This window comes from Chinchilla lanigera, unplaced genomic scaffold (genome assembly GCF_000276665.1).
Source record: "Chinchilla lanigera isolate Chin_1 unplaced genomic scaffold, ChiLan1.0 scaffold00005, whole genome shotgun sequence".
NCBI lineage: Eukaryota > Metazoa > Chordata > Mammalia > Rodentia > Chinchillidae > Chinchilla > Chinchilla lanigera.
This window is the reverse complement of record NW_004955406.1, coordinates 42,568,881-42,590,304: the sequence shown is the minus strand read 5'-3', so window position 1 is coordinate 42,590,304 and position 21,424 is coordinate 42,568,881. Positions and strand designations below refer to the sequence as shown.

Genomic DNA, 21,424 nt, shown 5'->3' with positions numbered 1-21,424 from the left:
CAAGGCTCGCTCAGAAAGGTTAAACAATGCTCACAACCACACTGCTTCCTTCCTCCTCTCTCTGCACACAGACAGGGCTTCACACGGGACGGGGTCTGAGCTCCTCTCTTCCGGGGGCTAAAAGGTTGTAGCAGGTTATGACACCCAAGAGTGTCACACTGCAGAGCAGAAATGCCGCCAACAAGGAAGGGCTTTACTTAGGAGGACCACACAGATTACCAGGGACAGACCAAGCAACCACCCGCCACCCTCATCTGGATCGTGGGGGTGAGAGGGGATTTGCATTTCACTTCTGCCTAACACTGTTCATATTTAACTGAATTTCCAGGAGCCAACTTTCAAGGTTAAGGTTCATAAAAGAGGCACTAACTAAAAATTAATAATTCTCCCATCTTTTCCTTTTAGAAGCACGCATACTACCAAGGCCCTGAGTTCTGGATCTGTTTTCCTACTGTACATAAAAGAAAGCCCAGGTCTCCTGGGAGTCAAGGCCTCACAGACTCAAGGAAGGAAGCCACCATTTTGGTCTGTGGGCAAACACTTACGGTTGGCTTATCGCGGTGAGTGTTCACAGCTTCCACGTTGAGGTTAATTGTTTCCACTTTGCACCCTGAGAAAACAGAAGAAAGAGAAGCCTTCAGAGAAAGCTCAAAGAAGAGTTCCTCGGGTTCAGCAGGGGAAGCCTACCACCAAGGTGTGTACATACTCCCCAATACACACACATATACATGCAACTCTTTCAAAGTGCAAGATACTAATGGCAAATCCCTGGTGTCCGGGGGTTATAAAATCAAGCTTCTAGAAAACTCACACATTCTGACCTTCCTCTGTCCCCACCTCCTGGCAACCCCTGAGCTCATAGTTACCGTAGGCCACGGGGGTAAGTTTGAAGATGGTATGAAGAGGGCACCTCAAGTACGGCAGCTCGTCTGAAAGAGAAGGACCAGGTGAGGAAAGTGTGCTGGGACTGTGGAGCACAACCAACACAGCCGAAGAGAGTCTAAGGTTCTCATAAGCAGTTTCTCAACCCTAACCATCTAGAGGTGCGCAGCTCCGCCCCTAAGCCCCACACAATTATCAAGCCACTGAATAGGAAGAAAGGAAATAAAGTCATTATAGATCCTTCCTCAAAGGCAAAAGAGGAATAAGTACTATAGCCAGGGCCCCGTGAGAGGGAAGACTGTAGCCCACCTGAGTATCTAAAGGCCATTCATTCTGCAGGCTTCTGGCAGCTAGGAAGATGGGAAAGGGAAGGAAAGGAGAAGGTGGTAGTACACTTCCCTACTGCTTTTACTGGGAAACAGCTGCCTCACCCTCAAGCCAGAGGAGGAAGATGATTCTAAGAAGCCACCCTCCTAGTAGCCAGTGTGACAAGCCGGGACTATTCAACCACTTTGCTGATGTTATCAGGAGTGTCAGCTAACACTGGTCCTCTACCCAGCAGGATCAAGCAGCCCCTCCACTGGGGCCTTCATAGCAGCACAATGAATTCAGCAAGTAGTTGCCCCGATGGCTGCAGCTGATTTACCCTAACTTGAGCAAGAGGGGGAAGTCCACCTGCTCGAATTCATGGTGCCACGAGTCCAGCCCTCTCAATGCGTGTGTCCCCTAGCCCTTCCCACAAACAGTACCTGCGCCCTTATCCAAGAAGTAGGCCAGAAGGCAGCGCATGACAGCTTGGTGGGAGATGACGAGGACATTGCCCTGCCGCTCCAGCTCCATGATGACAGGCTCCAGCCGCTGCACCAGGTCCTGGTATGACTGTTGGGGGAAGTGGGGCAGGCTAGTAGGGAGCCAGGAACAAGCTGGCAGCCAGGGGGCGGCTGAGTCCCGGAGTCAAGAGGCCAATTCCCCAGTCGGCTTTCCTCCTGGAGGTTCAGCAACTCTGTGTTGCCTACCAACTGTCCTAACTATGGTATCCTAAGAATACTCAGATTTCAAGACCAAGCAAACCACAGGTCTAGAAAAGGAAGTTTGAATTCAACTTTGTTTTCACTGGAGGGGATTTTTTCTGACAGATTAATAGGGTATAAAACAACAATAGATGTCTAGAACTTCCTGGACCTCTGTCAACCTGTTTTATTTACTTTTGCTTAAACATTCTAGAGCAGCAGTGGCAGACCTGCAATATCTGCTTGGGGGGGATGGGACTGAGGAAGCAGAATGGAAAAGAAGAAGTAAAAAAGATCACTTTGATCCTACAACATTCTCAACACATAAGGTATCTGTCTCCCTTTTCCTAAGACAGCTTCACAAATAAGGCCTGCTCTGAGCACCTGAGCTGAAATCAACACAGCATGAGTCAAAGGTAGGAGATAAATGATGCCTAGACTGCCCTTTCCACACCCATCCCCAGAATCACATCACTCCATCAAATGAACGTGAACCCCCGACCCCAGCAAAGGAGCGGGCAGTTATTCACATGAAGGGAGACGCACCTCCCCACCAGGATATCGATACAGATACTTGTCTTGATCTCGAAGTGCGAACTCCTCTGGGTACTGCTTCTCAATCTCTGCGTACGTCATCTCCTCACACACGCCCTGCAAGGAGCCACGCTGGCTTCAGGAGAAAGACTGGCCCACCTGACCCACCCAAAGGAAGACGAAGAACACTGATTTCTTACTACACGTCAGGCCCTATACCGGGTCCCTTCATGTACTGTGAGTGACTGTGACTAGAGCGCCACAGGGTGTCTCAGGGTGACAGCCACTGCAGAGAGGAGGCAAGGCAATGAGCAAGGAAGGAAAAAGAAATGTCTGCTTTGTGCTCAGGGATAGAGAGGAAAATTTAGTGAAGGACTTTTCCAGAATAGCTGGCCAGATGATCTAAGCAGAAATTAAAGAACTGAGTAGTTAACTATTTGTTTTTCTCATTAGGAAAATACACAAAGGAACAAAGTAAGTCCTTGTTAGCCCTATTCTCCCCAGGTGCCAGAGTGGCCGGGGCAGAAGTGGATTTGGGTCTCACCACTGGCAAGGGTAGGAAGTCCTGCTTGTGGGTACAACTGTCCCTACTTCTTCCCTCAACTCCCAAATGACTCCAGGTTTGGCGTCCTTCCAGGTAGCTCTGGTGTTTTGTAGGTAAAACTGTCCAACTCATGACTCTGAGAGTTTCTGCCTGAATCCAAGACTCCTACTCACAGCATCAATCTCATTCAGAATCTTCCACTGCTCGTAGGTTACTCCAAGAGACTCGGCAGTCTGGATTGTCCTCTTCAACTGGCTTGTCCATACTTTGAGGTCTGCTATCTCCTGTTCCTCCAGAAATTTCCTTAGAGCCTGAGAAAACTGGGGTTTCAACATAAAAATTTAAAAAAGAACACACATACTGGGAACTCAGCCTTTCATGGGCAATCTGTTTGCCGTGAAGAAAACATAAACCCAAGAGGAACTGAACAGGAACTAGAGCACCTTGTACTGTGTAGGAACACAAGCCATGTCCAACAAATACATGATAGCTGGATGATCACAGCAAAAATGTACCCACGTTATCCACATTTTAAATCAATTAGATGCACTGAGCAAGAAAACATTTAGCACTTGCCTGTCTGAAACTATAGCCTAAGCCCCAGTGGGATTTAAGAAGGGGATAAAATAGATGACCTCCACCATGCCCTTCTATCTCTAAGCCCAAGAAAGCCAGCCTGCTGGCCAAATACTCACCTGCTTTCCACGCACGGAGAGGCCAGAGTCGCCTCCTATCTTCCCCAAAAGATTGAACTCGCTCTCGCCATGCCGGCAGAGGTAAATGGTGCGAGGGTGGACGTGGATATTCATGAGGTAGTAGACTATCTTGCTCTGGATGTAGTCCTGGACTCTGTTAACTAAAAATCGCTGACCCACATTTATTACTTTGATGAAAGAAAGATCCCTAGGACAGGGTAGAAAAAGAAATTCCAAGGTAAGGAAATTTGAGACTAAGAGTAAGGGGAAAAGGGTTTCCATAGTGACTTTCAGCCCCACAGCAGCTCTCCATCCCCGGTCTTCCCCATATTCACAGAACCAAATGGTAGGGTTACTCCTTCAAGCTGCAGGACAATTTCCTGGACTTGTAGTTGGCCCACACCATCTCCGCAGGGCCCGCACAGTGCCGTGCAGTTGACGGAGTGTGCGAAGTGAGCTTCCCATCAGTCCCTCCATGCTAGATGATGCCAAGCTTTTCCCAAGCCCAGAATCTGATGAGAAGCACAGGCCCCTCTGAGGCGGGCAAGACTTGGGCAGAACACAGCATGACCAGCAATGAGGAGGGAGGCCAAAGCAGCAGAACCACAGACCGGATGCAGCTCACTCCCTATGTCTACCTAACCAGGCCTCTTAGAAGAGCACTTCTAAAAACTGTCTACTTTGTGGCCATTATAAGATTTTTCTTAATATAAAAGTAACAACTTATCCCCCCAAAAAAATTCAGGAAAAAGACAGAATGATGCAAATCATGTATCACCCCACTACCAGAGGTAAAAATCTATAAACATGCATACTGTACTCATATATACAGATACTCCTCTAGAATGCTTTTCATGTAGGACTTAGAATACCTGTTATTCCTGAAGAATATTCTGTTGTGCCACATCTAGGGGCATGGTTTTGCAACTTTGTATTAAGTGAATAGCTCTGAATACTACAACTCTGGACAACCCATTTGAAGAAAATGAGAGGTTTGAGACGATGCACAGGCCACGTCTTTGATCTAACAGTTTGCTGCATACACTGGTCTCACCATTTGCTTTGCTGCCCAGCTGTATTTGTATTTGAACAGAGCTGTTAATTACCCTGAAGGCCTGCTCTTTCATAGGTCCAGGTCCCACAGGTTTCCATGTGTACATTTCTTTCATGAACATGGGCTTGACACTTTGCTATAGCTCTTATACATCACACATGGCAAGTTAATCTATACTGTAAAGAACATGGCACACTATATTCTATATACTACCAACTGACACTATCAGAGTAATGACAGCAACAATCAGACATCTCTCTCTGAGTTAGGCAGGTTCTTAAGGGCTTTGTATATAAAACATAAATATATATATTTATATATATATAAATTGAGTACTTAATATTTATATGTAATGTGTTGTATGTGACATAGCATATATAAAGCTACACATAGCATATATAACATATGTATTTATATACATACAGACACATTTATATACAAAATTTTAAAAATTGACCCAAAACTGATGACGTCTCTAAGGGTAACCTATAATACCTTGCTCAGAATTACTGATCTGGAGCAATGATTCTTGTCTGGGTTGATTCTGCCTCCACGGGGGCGGGCATTATTTGGTAATGTCCTCACAACTTGGATGTATTACTGGCATCTAGTAGGTAGACACCAGAGATACAGCTAAATATCCTACAATGCACAAGACAGACCTACAGAACAGAATTACCCAGTTCCAAATGTCAATAATGCTGAGATAGAAAAATCTTGCTGTAGAGAATGGAGAGGAAAATTGATGATGAAAAGATTTCTGTGTGCCAGGCGTTGTGGCGCATGCCTGTAATCCCAGCACGTGGGAGGCTGAGGCAGGAGGATAGATGCAAGTTCAAGACCAGTCTGGGCTACAAAGTGAGCTCAAGGACGGCCTGAACTTCAGAGCGACACCCTGTCTCCAAAAAAGACAAAAAAAAAAAAAAAAAGGAAGAATTTCAGTGTAAGATGCAATGCACACAAATGCCACAGACCCATATCTCATCTCCTTGGAATAACACACACAGCACATGTCTAGATTACCAGAAGATATTAGTGACAGAGGAGGAAGGCTCTTGTCCTAGACGAGACTTGTGCCTCAACCCCTTCCAACTGCAGCCTTAAACCTTACTTGTCATAGTTGTCGGGGTCGAGGGGTCGGTAGGTGACTTTGTAGCACTCGATTCTTTTCAGGAAGTCCTCCATCACATTCTCCCTGTTCCTTTCAGGGTAGTCAGGGCTCGATACCTTTACCTCCTAAAGCCACAGGCATAGTAAGAGGTCAGAGGTCTTCCCTTACCAGCCCCATACAGACAGCCTCTACTAAAAACCAGAAAAGAGGTCTCTAAAAGCTTTTTGCTGGAGCACTGGCACTGCCCATTCAAAGAGCATCCCTCCCCAGTCCTGTGACCTTGGCAACCCAGCAGGGAAAGACAACTGGAGAGTCATGTGCCTGCCCCTTGGCTGACAGACAGAAGCAGTCACACAGCTGACACCGCTCCTAGGCCCGAATCTCTTTCTGTACTTTCCTGGGAAAAAAGAATGGGCCAGATTTTCCCTCATCATTCAGAATAGGGAATATAGCCTGAGTTGGAACTGGGTGCCTCTTCCTCAGATGACCCAAGTTCCTGCATGGCTGAGAGCACCCTCCCTGAGACCACATGCAGATGTCTGTCCGGCACAGCACAACCCATCACGGGGACTGTGTGATGCTGTGACCCACAGGGTACAAGGAGTTCAATGCGCAGAATGCTGACCAGAATATTGAACAATGGCCAGGGAGATGGCCTTCCGATAAGCTGGCAGACAAAGAAGAACCTGATATGGGATAATATAGAGGTCTCAGCATCCAGAAAAGGTCAGGACCTCACAGCCTATATCCTAGTCTTAATTCAGCAGCTAATTATTTTATTCCTCAAAGCCTCAGTTTCTAGTTCCAAGGAAAGAGTTTAGAAGGACAAAATGACACTCTGGCAGATAGGAAAGCTCTCCCTGTGATATTAAACATATCTACTTGTCTCTCATTATCCAGAACACACGCATGCACACATGCACACACATGAACACACCGCAAAAAAAGAAGACAAAAGTGAGATGTCAGAGTGTCACCCACCAGGATATTGGCAGCAATGACATCCGGATCATCACAGACAGATTCCACAAAGAATACCTGCCCATGGAGAGAAGGCATGATAAATAAGTCATAAATGTCAGGTAGCTAATTAAGAGCACACACTCAGCCACCCCACCCAGCCACCACATCACCCGGGACTTTTTCATGATTGTGGTCTTCAAGGCCTCCTCATTTAAAAAGTAGCTCTTACCACATGCCAGGGGCCTCAAACATACAGGCTAAAGGTCTGAGAAAGGATCTGAAAGAAAATACTCAAGGACTGAGGGTATGCCCCAAGAGAAGAGAATCAGATAGCCAATCCTGTCTTCACCCAAGTCAAATACATTCAAATCTCATCCTAACTCCCTGTTTCCAATCATTCTTTGTCCTCCAATATGCAGTTAGAGCCTACCTTGAAGGAATTCTGCGTGGCAAAGTCCAAAATCATGTCCCTCCTCTCCCGGGTGGTATTGGTGGCATCAAACACCTAGGCAGAAAGCACACGGTTATATGAATGGGACCAGAGAAATGGAACCTCACCAAGGCAGACCCAAAGGGCAAAAGGCTGGAGACTGAGCAGGGGAGGAAGCAGGTAAGGCTCACCGCAATCTGCCCACTCTCCTCAGTGAGATACGCCTTAACATCTTCCAACGCTACCAGAGCACACTGTCTGCCATGAGAGCAAAGGACAGCAGCAGTAAGAGCCAAGCTCAAACACAGCCAGAGACAAACAGCTGGGTGGCCGCAGGAGTCACATCCTTCCTTCAACTTTCCCACTGAGGGTTTTACACTGTCCTATACCTCTATCCCTAGCCTAATACACACATCATCTCCCTTTAGGCTTACTCTACAATCAAATAAGCAACTCCCTGAGCCCCGTTCTTCTACCCACCCAAGCTCAATGTGATCAGCTCATCAGATAACTTCTACTTAAAATCCCCATGAGTTCTTTACTGAGAAAAAAACAAAACCCTATCACACCTAGTCTTATGATGGTCCAGAAAGAGTTGACCTGGAATCAGGCCTTAAAAAAGACTCACCTGCGAATCTTCATGGCCTCCTCGTTGTCATGTCGAAAGAAGTCATAGGACTTATAGGACTTGACAGCTTCTCGCCGATATACCCCAAGATTGAACACTGCAAAAGATACCCAACTCCTTCAGCAGCACAGTACTATGACGGGCCCACCAAAGGGGACTTCTTGATGTAAGGTCAGAGCGGCCAAGGGGATGCAAAAAGCACCACAGCATGTTGGGATTAATGCCAGATTAAGAGTCAAAGGAGTTGGATTTAAGTCCTGACTCCCAAGACCTGGAAAGTCTTACGTGGCCTGAGTTGCAATTTCACAAGGGTGCTGCTAGGTTTAGGTAACAAGCTCCATGCACGGGGCTTTCAAAAATGCAAAGCCCTGGGGCTGGGGATTTAGCTCAGCGGCAAAAGCGCCTGCCTGGCAAGCGCAAGGTCGTGAGTTCGGTTCCCGGTACCGGAGAAAAACCAAAAAATAAAAAATAAAAAATAAAAATTTAAAAAATACAAAGCCCTGTTCTCATTCATTCTTAATACACCTACCAAAGGCACTCCTTCAAAACCAGGCCACGCTGCCCAGGCCAGGAAAAGACAAATCTTGGGTCATCCAATAATGAGGAAGCAACCACTATTTCTGCCAGAAGCATTCTATTAACCTTGATGTCAGGGAGGATTAGTCTCCCAGAGACATGTGGGATCCAGGAACAAATGATTCCCTTCTCAAGGAATGCCCTGACCTACCTTTGGTGGGCACCCCAATCCAGTTGAGGTAGCGTGTTAGTTTCTTGGACACGTAGGTTTTACCCCGGGCTGGCAAGCCAATCATAACAATGAGAGTCGGGGAGTTGGTCATGTAGGAGGCCCATGCTAGAAGGAAGTGAAACAAAGCAGAACCAAATGACTACAGGCCCAGTAACTTCATAATCTCATTTAATCCTCATAAACTAGTGGGGCAAAGGTCCAGAAAGAGTGGGAAGGCAAACCAAGGATAATAGGGCAGATACTCCTGAAAGAGAATGGGTAATGCAGATTTTCAGGAAGTATCAGGCTCAGACACGTCCTTTCCATATGCCTGAGGTCTTCACATAGGTGTGCAAGATGGAAAGAAGAGGTAAAGTGATAAGGATTAGGAAAAAAGTAACCATGGCACCCTCTGTAACATGAGAATACCTAGTAACACAGGAATGACATAGTTATTATTCTATTCATACCAAACTGAGCTGGTTTGTGAAATGGGTCCAACAGAGGTTCTGCCCTGAGGATGCCATCTGTTCCTTCAGAGCCATAAAAGAATTAGCTCCATACTGCAAAAAGAATTTGCCTCAAGTCATTTTGACCTCTGCCCTCATGCCATGAACTCCTTAAGCTGGAATTTCTAAACCACAGTGAGATTTAATATGCAAATCCTACTGGACACAAGCTTGAGCTCAGGAAGCTCCCTGGTGGAACTAACTTACAAAGATATCAGGACAGCCCGCCTCAATGGTCTCTATAAAAGCAAGGCAACTGAAAAGCAGGAACAATCATTGGTCCACCCCCTTGGTAACTTATTTCAGGACTGCTCATTCACAAAGCTCAGTTTCAGTAGACGGGGCAAACTAGATGCTCTGAGGTCAGGAGACTTATCTAAGGATGCACTGTGAGTCAAGGGTAGAGCTGGTTTTGGAATCCAGACTTTGTGCTTCCTTAACAACTTTTCTCCAGGAACAGAGTTCCCTTCTCCAGGATAGTGGCTCCCTGACCATGCCTGCCCCTTTCCCTGGAGCCAAGACCCAAAGTGAGGTCCTGGGGTGGGGTGTTCAGGCTCTGTCAGCTCCAGCTGGAAGATGCACCACAGGGCAGGAAAGGCAAAGAAACACCTTGACCTTCCGCTCCTAGCACCACTTCCCTTTCAGAAGGAGCCCTACAGTTGTGGCTGGTTCTCCATAAGCACAAAGTGACACTGTAAGGCTAAGAAATCATCCAGTGAAATGGAAATGCCTGCAAGAGAAACTTGTCTTGTATCTTTTGAGAAAGATAGGTTAAAAGGTCTCAAAGGAGGGGCTGGGGATTTAGCTCAGCGGCAAAAGCGCCTGCCTGGTAAGTGCAAGGTCGTGAGTTCGGTTCCCGGTACCGGAGAAAAACCAAAAAAAAAACAAAAAAGGTCTCAAAGGAGAAGTGGGTAGAAGGGCCTCAAGAGAAAACTGGCCCCAGACGGAAGTTTCATAAGGGTGTTAAGCAAGTACTTGAAAGCCAGTGGCCTTTGTTGGGAGGGAGGGGCCAAAGAGTAGGACTTTTAGTCCTTTACACCCTGAGCACATGGGCAATTCCCGCCTATAAGCAGAAGCCCCTCCAAGGTAGCTAATGAAGCAAAGTAAGTGATTCTCATCTCTGTCCAAACAGGGAGCTCAAAGGCAAGCAAACACCAGCCTACGGTCTCTGCGGCATTAATCCCTGGTCACTGACCTCAAACAGGCAGATGCACTCTGCCTGGCATCAGCTGCCTCTGGCTCAAGTAGTAAAATCCTCTGAGTCTTCAGTTTCTCCAGCTGAGCACATATCTTTCTCAATCCCTCAGGATGTGGCTAATTACCTTCTACACCTGCTAACTCTGCGGCCTTCCAGCCCATTATGCTCTTTCCCCCCAGGCCCTGTTACCCTCCCTTAAGTTTAAAGTGAACTGATACTTGGGAGTTGCTCTGAAGGCAACCAGGGAGCCAGATGGTCTGTGTTTACTGCACTGGACAGAGCATGCTAGGAACAAAAGCTCATCCAGTAATTAGGGGCGCCACACCCTGCCCTCCTGCACCACACCTCCTGTCTTGGCCCAGAAGACACCCACGCACAACTGCTACCATAAGGCTTCTCATTTTCCAGAGTAAAATCAAGCCACACTTCCTATTTCAAACTGCCACACTGGCCAAACTAGGAACATTTTGTCCTATTAAAATCATACCACCGACACCTTAATTGCAACAGAAGATACTTCAGGTTGACTGACTTCAAAGATACTGTAAGGCCATCTCTTGACATACAATGCCAGCCCATTTTAATCTTGAAATTCTACCTTCTTTACACAAAATTTTAACTTTTTTTCTTGAAGTAGGCTAATTTTGTCTTTATAAGCATGTTAGACTGGACAAGGCCTGACAAATTTCTTCATGTAGGTGGTAAAACTCAAGCCTGGAGAAGTTCAGAGCTCCGCCCACAGTCCTATAATAGAAGGTCAAGGTCAGGGCTCTTGACTAGACTCCTGGTCTCATGACTGCCCAGTCACAGCTGCCAACTCTCTGGCCATCTGACAGCACTTGACCAAACGACCCCATGGTAAACTCAACTGCCTTGTCCATCCTAATCTGGAAGCATGGTCTACAACAGCAAGGGTTCCAACCTTTCCATGGCCAAAGTCTTCTTCCAACATTCCCTGAAAATAGGCCCGATACTTTGAAATTTGCATCCATAAAGTATGTTTCCTTAGTAATATTTTTATTCAGCAGAAGCCATCAAAACTGATATTTCTTTTTATTTACTAATAGGCATGAAATAACCAAGTTGACATAACTGCAGATAAAGACTAGGAAAGCTGACAATTTAGTTAACTAGCACATAGGTATAACTGACAATGTCCACCTTCCAGCAAACTCTTGAAATATTGGAAATAGCAGATAACATAAGAATTTGTTTGAAGGGCAAATCAGTAACACTGATTGACATTTTCAATGTGTCTGTTACCCTTACTTCTGTAAAGAAAGTTGCCGATACAAACACACTAAGGTGTAAGGATGCTCACTGCAACAATCTTTGTGACAGTGGAAAACAGGAAATAATTTAAACATTAGAAACTATCATATCCATGCAGTGCAGAGCGAGGTAAATTTGGCTGTACCAACATGAAAAACAATCTATAACATAATATGCTTTTAAAGGAAACGGCATATTTGGTAATCTGAGCAAGTACTTTAAAGATAACAATATGTAATATAACAACCATTATTAATTTCCTAGTACCTTGTTCTGTATCATTTTTACTGTTTTTTGTTTTGTTTTTGTCTTTTTTTTGTTTTCTCTTTAAAATAAAATTTTAAAAAACAGTATAAGCACATTTATCATTTAAAAAAGGAAATGGCAGAACAGGATATGTATAGTACGAACTTAAGTTCATATCACAGTAATCAAACACTTTTAGCAAAGATGGGAAAGATTGTAAGAGATTCTCACTTTTCACTGTCTGTATTATTTGAATTTTTCATGAATGTGCTCTGGTTCTGTATCTAGGAAAAGGCACAACAGGAACTTGTCTGCTATAGATCTACTCAAAATATCCACACAATTAAAAGAAACCAAAAAGCATGCAACCTCCCCACATTCCTGCCTTCAGAACCTCGAAGTCACTCAGCCAGCCCTCCCTCTGGCCCCATCCCCAGGGAAGCTCATATCCTGGCAATGCTCCTTGGAAGGTTTGGGCTCCCTAAAGCCATTCCTCTGCCCTGAACTCTTCGTCACTTTCCAGACTCAACATTAGCCAACACTCACGTAAGGAGCAACAAGGAACAACATTAATAAAGCAAAGCAAGTGCTGGTGTGAACACCAAGCAGTCAGGGGGCCTGTACCAAGGCACATTTTCCACAATATTCAGAATCTGGGCAATCTGGATTCACCAACATGGAAGAGCGGTCCACAATATACTAAAAATTTTTAGTCTGTGGTAACGGAAATGAGTATAGTAATGAATCTACTTTCACCAATATACCAGAAGAAAAGAATCCAAGCTACATGTCTCCAAACACAGCAGGCAAAAGGAAACATAGTTTCATAACCACACATCCTTCTCTGACTGTGGCTGTCACAGTGTCACAGTCCCGCCGAGAAGAAGGTAGGGTCAGTGAATGGCAATGGCTTTCGAACAACCCAGCATCCTCAGCTGGGGAGAAAAAGCAGTTTGGAGAAGAGGATGGAGCTCAGAAAGAAGAAAGCAGAGTCCACAGCAGGAATGAGAGTTTAAAAAAATCTGAGAGATGTGGGATTAGTTTCCTTCATTAAAAGCCTTGAAGCAGAAAAATTACAAAGTTAGGAAGGCAGGTAGGAGAGGCTGCTGGTGTGGAGCAGGCAGAGCCAGGACTGACACAGGACATCCTTCAGTCACACACACCCACAGCGATCAGCTCTGCTCCTGCCCCCAGTTCTTGCTATTTTGCGGGGTGGAGGTACTGGGGACTGCACCCAGGGCCTTCACACTGAACTACATCCCTGGACTTTTTTTCTTTTTAAATTTTGAGACAAGGTCTTGCTAAATCACTAAATTACCCAGGCTGAGCTTGAACTTGTGATCCTCCTGCCTCAGTCTCCCAAAATGCTGGGATTACAGGCATTCTCTACCATACCCAGCACTCTGCCCTCTTTTCGATCAAGTATCCTAGTAACAAGAGCGCATCCACTTGAAGAGCAGCATCTCAGATCTCCAAGTTTGGGTTATAATATTCTCAAACGAGAGGAGACAACATTCTTTTCTGGGGCGGGGGAAAAAGAACAGTTCTTTACAAAGCTCTTCTAAATGATGAGGTCCAAGCATAGCACGACTGTGATTGAATCTATATACATTTGAGGAATAAATACAAGAGGCAGATAGCCACCTGCCCTAGGTGATTTCCTATGCGTATTCGTTTAATCCTCAGTCATTCTTGGGGGAGATACATTAGTATCCCCACTTTTGACATGGAGAGGATAAGCAATTCATTCAAGGGCACACAGATAGGAAATAGTTTCTGGCCCAGGCAATCTGACTAGAGGCTACTCTTAAGCATCATATGAACTAGTTACCTCTCCTCGGCCATTTTGCCCTTGGTGCCTGGCTTCCTGCCCTGGCAGAGAAAGGAAACCCGAATTGTAGAAGTGTGCCAACCTCACTATCACATCCAAACCAGTTGCTTCTGTCCAGCACACCTCATGGTGCTAGGTAAAGAGAGATGGTCATCGTTAATCATGAGACTCACACAGGAGCACAATATCAAGGTCAAGGCTGTAGGAAAAAGCTTTCAGCATGAGACAATTCCTGGTCTCACACTAGTTGGCATGACTGATTGACTGACTGATAGGTAGGGAGGTAGATAGATCTTCACTAAAGTGAAAAAAAATTATATGGTTCCAGAGGAAAGGCACAATCTAAAAGCAGGAGCAAGAATTAGCATTCCTTGAGGATACCCTAGACTCCTGGGAAGCTCTGCAGCCTATAATAAGGCAGGAATATAGATGCAAGGGGGCCAGGAAATGAAGCTTCATCCCGTCGCCCTCCTGCTGTCTCTGTCCACAAGACCAGCGCGGAAAGGCTCCTGTGAAATAGTGTGCCAAGCACAAAGGCAAAATCCATGAGAAAGAAAGATGCTGAAGAAAACTGGAGAAATCACAGGAAGTCAGCAGTCATTGCCCTGAGGCCTATAGCAATAGGGCAGCACTGCTTCCTCCTACCTGCAATCTCTGCAGTGAGCAGCACCCTCCCAGAATTTTGCCCAACAGATAAAGGAAAGCAGAGTAACAGCCCCAAGAAATTCCTGCACCCTGTCACTCCGCCTGACCATAACACTGAACTTCCAACATCAACCAAGCATGCAGATTCCCCACAACAAAGCAGTAAGAAACTGCTGGACCACACTGACAGTCTATCCCCATGGGCAGACATTTCACTGAGTCCACTTAGTTTAGACAGGAAACCACCCCCTGGAAACTTTGTTCCCGTATCAGAGTTACTTCCCACTCCCACCAAGCAGCAGAGCCTAGGATTACAACTAGATTCCCAGGACAAAATCCTGAGAGATGGTAGCCCCTCCTCTTCCCCAGGACTCACAACATTTCTTCTCTGACATTCGAAGATTTGTGGATTTGGTTTCATAGCTGTTGCAGCCAGGTTCTGTGGAAGACGAGACATTCCCAGACATGGTAGCTCTTCAGAAGGTGCCTAGGGGAGAGAGAGAGGAAAGGAAAAGAATGGAAGGAAGAGAAGGAAGGAGTTCCTCAAAACGCTCAGTGCAAAGGATTAGTGTGGGATATGTGAAAGAACCCCAGCCAAGAGTCAGGGCCAGTCCTCCTCCTCCCAGTCACCAGCTACCTGCCTTCCAAAAAATTAGGAACCTCCTCAGCCCAGTTTCCTCACCTCCAAAGGGAGTTGCACTAGAACTTTGCATTTATTTGCTGATTTAGGAGTTTACATTCATAGACCTTAGCTCTTGAATCCCTCCAATAATCCTTTCATAAGGCAGGTTTTGCTACCATTCTTACTTCTGTTTTACAGGTTGAAAACATGTTCATTGAACTAAGTGGTTCACCTTTCTTCCTGACCTCCTACTCTAGTTTTAAGAATCTGGGGAGGATAGTGGTGGCAATTAGAGGTTCAGCGGGGGTGGAAATAGATTAAATTCGTTATCCCAAGGTAAGAGTCCAATCCAAAGGTAAGACTCAGCCCTGAAGAAAAAATGAGAATGGGGGTAAAAAAATCTCATTTTTCTCAAAGGGACCCCGAGACGATCCTAGCACGTCATCATTTCTCCTCTGGTGTTCTCATTCTCCCTACTTATCCCCTGGGAATCAGGCTAAAGGAACAGGTCTCGGAGGAGGTGAATGACTTCGCCAAGGTTACCTGCAAAATGAGGCGTAAGTCCTGATACAAACCCCACACCCATTTACCAAGGCGCTGGCGGGGCTCAAGGTCCCTCGTTCAGAGACCTCGCACTGTCCCTCCACGGGCCGCACAAATTCTCCAGCCCTAACAGCAGCTGTCGCTCCGCTCTCCGAAGGTCCGCAAGCCCGGCAGCGCCTGAGGCTGGCTCTGCCCTAAAGGGCGAGGCATCACCGCTCGGGACCGCCTCCCAGCGCTAGCAGCGCCTTCGTCCCGCCGGCCCGGACCGTCAGGCGCTGCGCAGCTGTCGCTCACCCTAGGATCTCTCCTAAGAACCCTCCGGGCTGTAGCCCGGCGCTGCCCGGTAACGCCGCCAGCCGGAGCTGACAGCCTGCGGCCGGGGCCAGGCGACGAGTCCCAGCTCGTCACGTGGCCCCACCCGGCCCCGCCCACCGCGCGTCGCCCGCACCTGGGGAGAATCAGCCATCGGCCAATCGAGCACCTGCAGGGCCCAGGGGGCGGAGCTCCGGCCGGCGCCGACCCGGCTCCCGAAGGAGGACCGAACAGGGAAGAAGAAAGACCGCCAGGGCCGGTCTCCCTGCCGGGCAGAGGCTGGCGGCCGCGTTGCTTGGTAACTAATAGGGCTGGGGGCGGGGTTAATAAAAGCCTGGCTTTTTTTCATATTCTCGCGAGAATGCACTATTAAGTAGCTGTCTAGCGGGAGTGTGACTTTCTGGTGAAAACGTTGCCAAGATTAACGCTTGCATTCCTTAATTCCAGCTGGGTCTTGTTAGATCTACAGTTTCATAAACTGAACCATAAGCTTTAGAAGGAATTTGTTACTTTTCACGGCACTGGAGCTGAGGACACTTGGGGTGTCTGCATTTCCTTCCCAGAGGTCGGATGCTGTAACTAAATCAGCTGTCCAGCTAGAGCCAGGAGCTGTCCTGGACTCGTTGACATCAGCTAGCAGGCTTCTAACCATCTTCCTTTCCCCTCTCCTACCCAAGCCATACCATCTGTTACGGTCATCTTGAAGAACAGAGGAGCACAAGCAGAAAACTGAGTCGTGAGAGGTAGGAAAAGATGCAGATTTCACGTAACCTACTTACAAGTAGAAGCTTCTGCACATTCCAAATGAACAACACTTTTGATAGCTGCCCAGCAGGATGGCTTGATGATTGATTGTACTGATAATTTCAGGGATGTTTTTATTCCTCCTTCAACCTGGGAATTCACTCACCCTTCAACATAGTTCAAACTCGGAGTCATCTCCCTTTTGAGCCTTTCCACAACTCCCAGAGTGTTACAGTTGCCCCCTCTGTGCTATACACTTTATCCCTTCGGTAAGTACTGATTGAACACTTGATTTGCAAGGCAGAGTCTTGTGTTCTAGGATTACAGGGGTGAAAACAGCCCTTATCCCGGCATATAGAATTGCTATGAAATTCAGTGGTGACCTGTCCTAGGCCCCACCTGTGGACTATAATGAGCACTTATTACACTGCAGGCAGGAACGAAGTCGGCGTCACCTCTGGGACCCCAGAAACTGACCTGATCGCACGCTTTATTCCTCTACACCCCCTCCTGACACGGCCACCGCCTGAGTGAGCATTGCCTGGGCCCAGACGTGACCTCACAGTGTGCTTTCTGAAGTGGCCAAGGGACGTTTTCAAGGTACAGTCCCAAGGGAATAGACAGACCAGTCTCCCGGCCCCCTTCACCCCAGTGAGTCAGACAGTCAGAGAGTCCAGAGACTCCAGTCACGAGGCTGATTGTTTTTGACAATCCTTTGACTCACTGGTCATCCTTGGCATCAGCTCACGTTGTGAACTATGACTGTTTCCCGCAGTGTCGTTTGGAAGCCCCGGTTTAATAACTTCCGACCCGAGTTCAAGGTTACATTCCACTCTGCTTGCTTCAGGAACTCCTTCCCCCGCCCTTTTCCTTTGAGCATATATGCTACCGACGCAGAGGGCCCCCGCACGCGCTCTACAGGTAGCAAGATCAGCTGCCCTGTAGGAGTCCGGAGACATCTTCAACCTTCACCACCTGAAAGCGGGAGGAAATTATCAGTTGTCTCTTTAAAAGAGTTCGCGCTTCTTAAAGCACTAAAGGCAGGCGCCAAACAAAGCTATCGCGAGAATTGTAACCCCACTGGCAACTTCTCGCGATGTTTGGCTCCTCCAAGGGTGGCCATTTTGGGGCCCATCCCCCGGCTGGTTACCCCGGCTGCGTCTCTCATCCCGGTGCAAGCACCAAAGGTGGCCCCACCGGCGTCTGGTCCGGCCGGACTGACGCGATGTGGCGGCTCCGCTGCAAGGCCAAGGATGGCACCCATGTTTTGCAGGGGTTGTCCAACCGGACCCGGCTGCGGGAACTGCAGGGCCAAATTGCAGCCATCACTGGGATCGCTCCTGGTGGTCAGCGAATCCTCGTCGGATTCCCGCCCGAGTGCCTGGATCTCAGCAACGGAGAAACTGTCTTGGGAGACCTGCCCATCCAGTCAGGTAAGGGAAGCGGGGCCGTGGTGGGGGGGTGGGGGCTGGGAGGCCGTGGGGACAGAAACCCAGTCCCGGAAAGGTGGCTGTGGGTCAGGTGGGCGCATTGGGGACCAAGGGAAGATGAACAGAGCACTGACAGGCCGGGCAAGTGCCTAGCAACTCCTTGTCCTTAGGCAAGGTGGACAGGAAAGCCCAAGGCCTCGGACTCCTCTTTCCTCAACTTGCTTTCCGATCTACCTTAAAACTATCTCATTCATTTTGTTTCCACTGTATACCCAAAAGTATAGGGATGTAGGATCTGTTTTTTGGGACTTTTTTTTTTTTTTTTTGTCTCGATGGTCTTTATCATTAAAGATCTAAAAGGTGTAGAATGCTTTGTGTTTCTTTTCTTGATTTTGATTTTGTAGGGTCCTTCATATATTAGTTTGACAGATATATTCATTTTCCAGTTAGCTTTTAAACATTCACTAAAAGCTCTTTGAAGTTCTAATCAACAGCAGTTATTTCTGCCCATATTAGAACTTGAATATCAACGTTAATAATTAAAAGCTTTTTGTTTGTGGGGCAAGGAGTCTGTAAACACTACATTGGGTAGACTTGTTAAGTTTCAGAAGGAGGAGAACCCCCTAGTGGCCTACTGTATGGTGAACACATTCTGGAAGATTTGTGCTCTTAAATGCAGACAGCATGTAAGGAAATTTTGTTTCTGAAATGTATCACGTTAAGTATGAGGCTATATGCCCCAGGCCCCTCACTAAATTGGGATGCAACTTGAAGTGTTCTGTCCTTTGTTCTGTTTTCATCTTTAGGAAGACTCAGTAAACAAAAAATGTCACAAGTCACTTGTTTATAAAGTTGTATTCTCCTCAGTAACCCTACTTTATGCTGTATCTCCTTCTCATTGTAACTTATGAACTTGGCTAGTGAACTCCTAATTTCATCTATCATTTTTTTGCAGTTCTGGATTTGTTTTATTTTTAACAGGCGACATGCTGATCGTTGAAGAAGACCAAACCAGACCCAAAACTTCACCTGCACTTACAAATCATGGTGCTCCTACTTATGTCAGGGAACCTTTGCCTGTGCTTACCAGAACCGCGGTCCCAGCAGACAACTCTTGCCTCTTTACCAGTGTGTACTATGTCGTTGAAGGAGGAGTCTTGAATCCAGCTTGTGCCCCAGAGATGAGACGCCTCATAGCACAAATTGTAGCAAGTGATCCAGACTTCTATAGTGAGGCAATACTGGGAAAAACAAATCAAGAGTACTGTGACTGGATCAAAAGGGATGATACTTGGGGGGGAGCAATTGAGATATCAATTTTGTCTAAGTTTTATCAGTGTGAGATATGTGTAGTAGACACACAGACAGTAAGAATTGATCGTTTTGGGGAAGATGCAGGATATTCCAAAAGAGTTCTGCTTATCTATGATGGCATCCACTATGATCCACTTCAGCGTAACTTTCCTGATCCTGATACCCCACCTCTAACCATTTTCTCCTCTAATGATGATGTTGTTCTTGTACAAGCACTGGAATTAGCAGATGAAGCTAGAAGAAAGAGACAGTTTACTGATGTAAACCACTTCACCCTGAGATGCATGGTGTGTCAGAAGGGATTAACTGGACAAGCAGAAGCAAGGGAGCATGCCAAGGAGACAGGCCATACCAACTTCGGAGAAGTGTGATCTATGCATGATGAGGGTTGAAGCCTACTACCTCACAGATCCAGAAGGCTCTGGATTTTCCAATAAGCTATTTGTAACCCTAAAATACAAAGTGACACCATGCTTGAACCATTCTTTTAACTTAAACCACTAAGACATTGAAATTCCTTATTAAGATTAAAATTAGTGTGCAAGTTTACAAATGTGTGTCTACAGTGGTGATACATGCCATCTCTGCTGGGGTGACAGAAGACATGGTCCTTGCCACCTACTGACACTAACCTGAAGATTGGATTTTAGTATTATTAACTAGCACCCAGCAGCTTTACCTTGTAGAAGAAAACATTTTAGATAATGTGGAAGGCTGCATGTGAAGCCACTGGACATATACCACAGTGTCTCCAGTAATTGATTCCTTTTAATAACTTTTAGTGAGTTAATAGCTTTTAAATGAATTGATTCATGAAATGGAAATACCCAGAATTATCAGAACTGATTTTATATTGCAACTTGGTAGACTTTATAAGTACACAGCAAGCAATTTTTACAGTTGAGAATGTTACCTAAAACAAGACCTGATAGGCTGCTGTTTAAGATTATAGTGTACAAAAGTAGAATGTACAGGAAAAGGTGCCTGAAGCAGCTTACTGAAGCTTTAAAAGACTGTTGGCCTCATGTTTTAATGCAATTCATGTATTGGTCTTCGTCATATTAGATACAGTTTTTAAATTAAGCAGTGTATGCTTTTTTAATTGAAGTTTTTTGACATTTGAGCGCTCTGTTTTTGCTTTTTTACATACAGATGTCTGGCGGAATTTCATTTCCCCAGCTTTTTGTTAAGAATACTTCCTTCAAAAACAGTCCTTATGTAAAGTGGTAATGCTATGCTTAGGTTTGGTTTTTGTAAGCTGTTTTACATACTCAAACAGTGTTTGTTTTTCTGCTAGCTGTATCCCTCAACTAACATGCTTTTGAACATTCCACATTTCTGCAAGTTAGCACTTTGGTTAGCACAAATGCTTCTTTGCAATCTTTGACTTTTGAACAGTGTTAAAGTAATTGATGTCATTTATTTCACTCCAAAATATGAAAGTTTTTAAATCCTTGCCTTATTCAGCTTTGTCAAAATTCTGCTTCTTCCTAATACCAGAAGTGTAGCCATTTGCTTAGTGGACTAATCCGCAAAGAACACCCTCTAAAACTTAGCTTCACTGTAAGATCTTCCAGATAAAGTTTTCTACCTCTTACTTCTGAAGATCAGGGATGCTGCATTATAATTTGTTATGTATTAATTCACACAATATGAAGAGGCTTAATTTTGTGAAGTTTTTTATCTTGGTCTCATTTCAATTAAGTATCTCACTTAGAAAACAAGTGGTGTACTTTAAAGCACTTACACCTCCATGTATCTTGGCAAATGTTTTAAAATTGAGATTTTTCACTTAGTGAAGGTGGTCATGTAAAACTAAGGACTATTAAAGTGAACAATGTAGGAGAAAAGTTCCTTTAAGGAAAAATACACAAAGTATGCTTCAGATCATCAAATGACATTTTTTAAGTACCTTTTATGTACCTACTTGTTTTAGGCATTACAAGTTATGGTCAATATCAGTTGAAAGTATTTTTCTTTTGTACTGAGCCTTAAAAATAGCACTTGTGAGCTTACAATACTTTATGTTTGGCAATCATGACTTATACTAGTGAATATGATATGAAAATCACTTTGTGTACTGTCTTGTCATCTGAGTCTAGATAGTTTTTGTATCTTATTTCCCCAGAAAATAAGAAATTTAAAACTGCAAATTAAGAAAAGTACTGCTGGGTCCCAGC

At 45.6% G+C, this 21,424-nt stretch overlaps 2 protein-coding genes across 12 annotated transcripts in view; one reads left to right on the top strand and one right to left on the bottom strand.

Moving 5' to 3' along the window:
• Positions 1-17,095, bottom strand: part of Pfkfb2 (6-phosphofructo-2-kinase/fructose-2,6-biphosphatase 2) — a 28,785-nt gene extending 11,690 nt beyond the window's left edge. For 4 of the 9 annotated variants that reach the window (XR_001230757.1, XR_001230756.1, XM_005375415.2 and 1 more), the window contains exons 1-14: positions 15,492-15,854; positions 14,656-14,766; positions 8,579-8,704; positions 7,852-7,948; positions 7,415-7,481; positions 7,224-7,298; positions 6,812-6,868; positions 5,831-5,955; positions 3,666-3,873; positions 3,144-3,290; positions 2,439-2,543; positions 1,632-1,761; positions 867-929; positions 546-610 (exon numbers count right to left, since the gene is read on the bottom strand). Coding sequence is in view for 7 of the 9 variants with exons in the window: in XM_005375415.2 (XP_005375472.1) it covers positions 546-610; positions 867-929; positions 1,632-1,761; positions 2,439-2,543; positions 3,144-3,290; positions 3,666-3,873; positions 5,831-5,955; positions 6,812-6,868; positions 7,224-7,298; positions 7,415-7,481; positions 7,852-7,948; positions 8,579-8,704; positions 14,656-14,746 (1,356 nt within the window). In the remaining 2 variants the exon portion in view is untranslated. Of the gene's footprint in view, positions 1-545; positions 611-866; positions 930-1,631; positions 1,762-2,438; positions 2,544-3,143; positions 3,291-3,665; positions 3,874-5,830; positions 5,956-6,811; positions 6,869-7,223; positions 7,299-7,414; positions 7,482-7,851; positions 7,949-8,578; positions 8,705-14,655; positions 14,767-15,444; positions 15,856-15,892; positions 16,055-16,977 lie in introns of those variants that run through there. The other 5 variants (XM_013502845.1, XM_013502828.1, XM_013502862.1 and 2 more) reach the window with 5 other exon arrangements.
• Positions 17,096-17,136: 41 nt separating this feature from the next.
• LOC102027268 (chromosome unknown open reading frame, human C1orf116) overlaps positions 17,137-21,424 on the top strand; it is a 35,244-nt gene continuing 30,956 nt past the window's right edge. For 2 of the 3 annotated variants that reach the window (XM_005375421.2, XM_013502806.1), the window contains exon 1: positions 17,845-17,933. Coding sequence is in view for 1 of the 3 variants with exons in the window: in XM_013502804.1 (XP_013358258.1) it covers positions 17,259-17,933 (675 nt within the window). In the remaining 2 variants the exon portion in view is untranslated. Of the gene's footprint in view, positions 17,934-21,424 lie in introns of all 3 variants that reach the window. The other variant, XM_013502804.1, reaches the window with a different exon arrangement.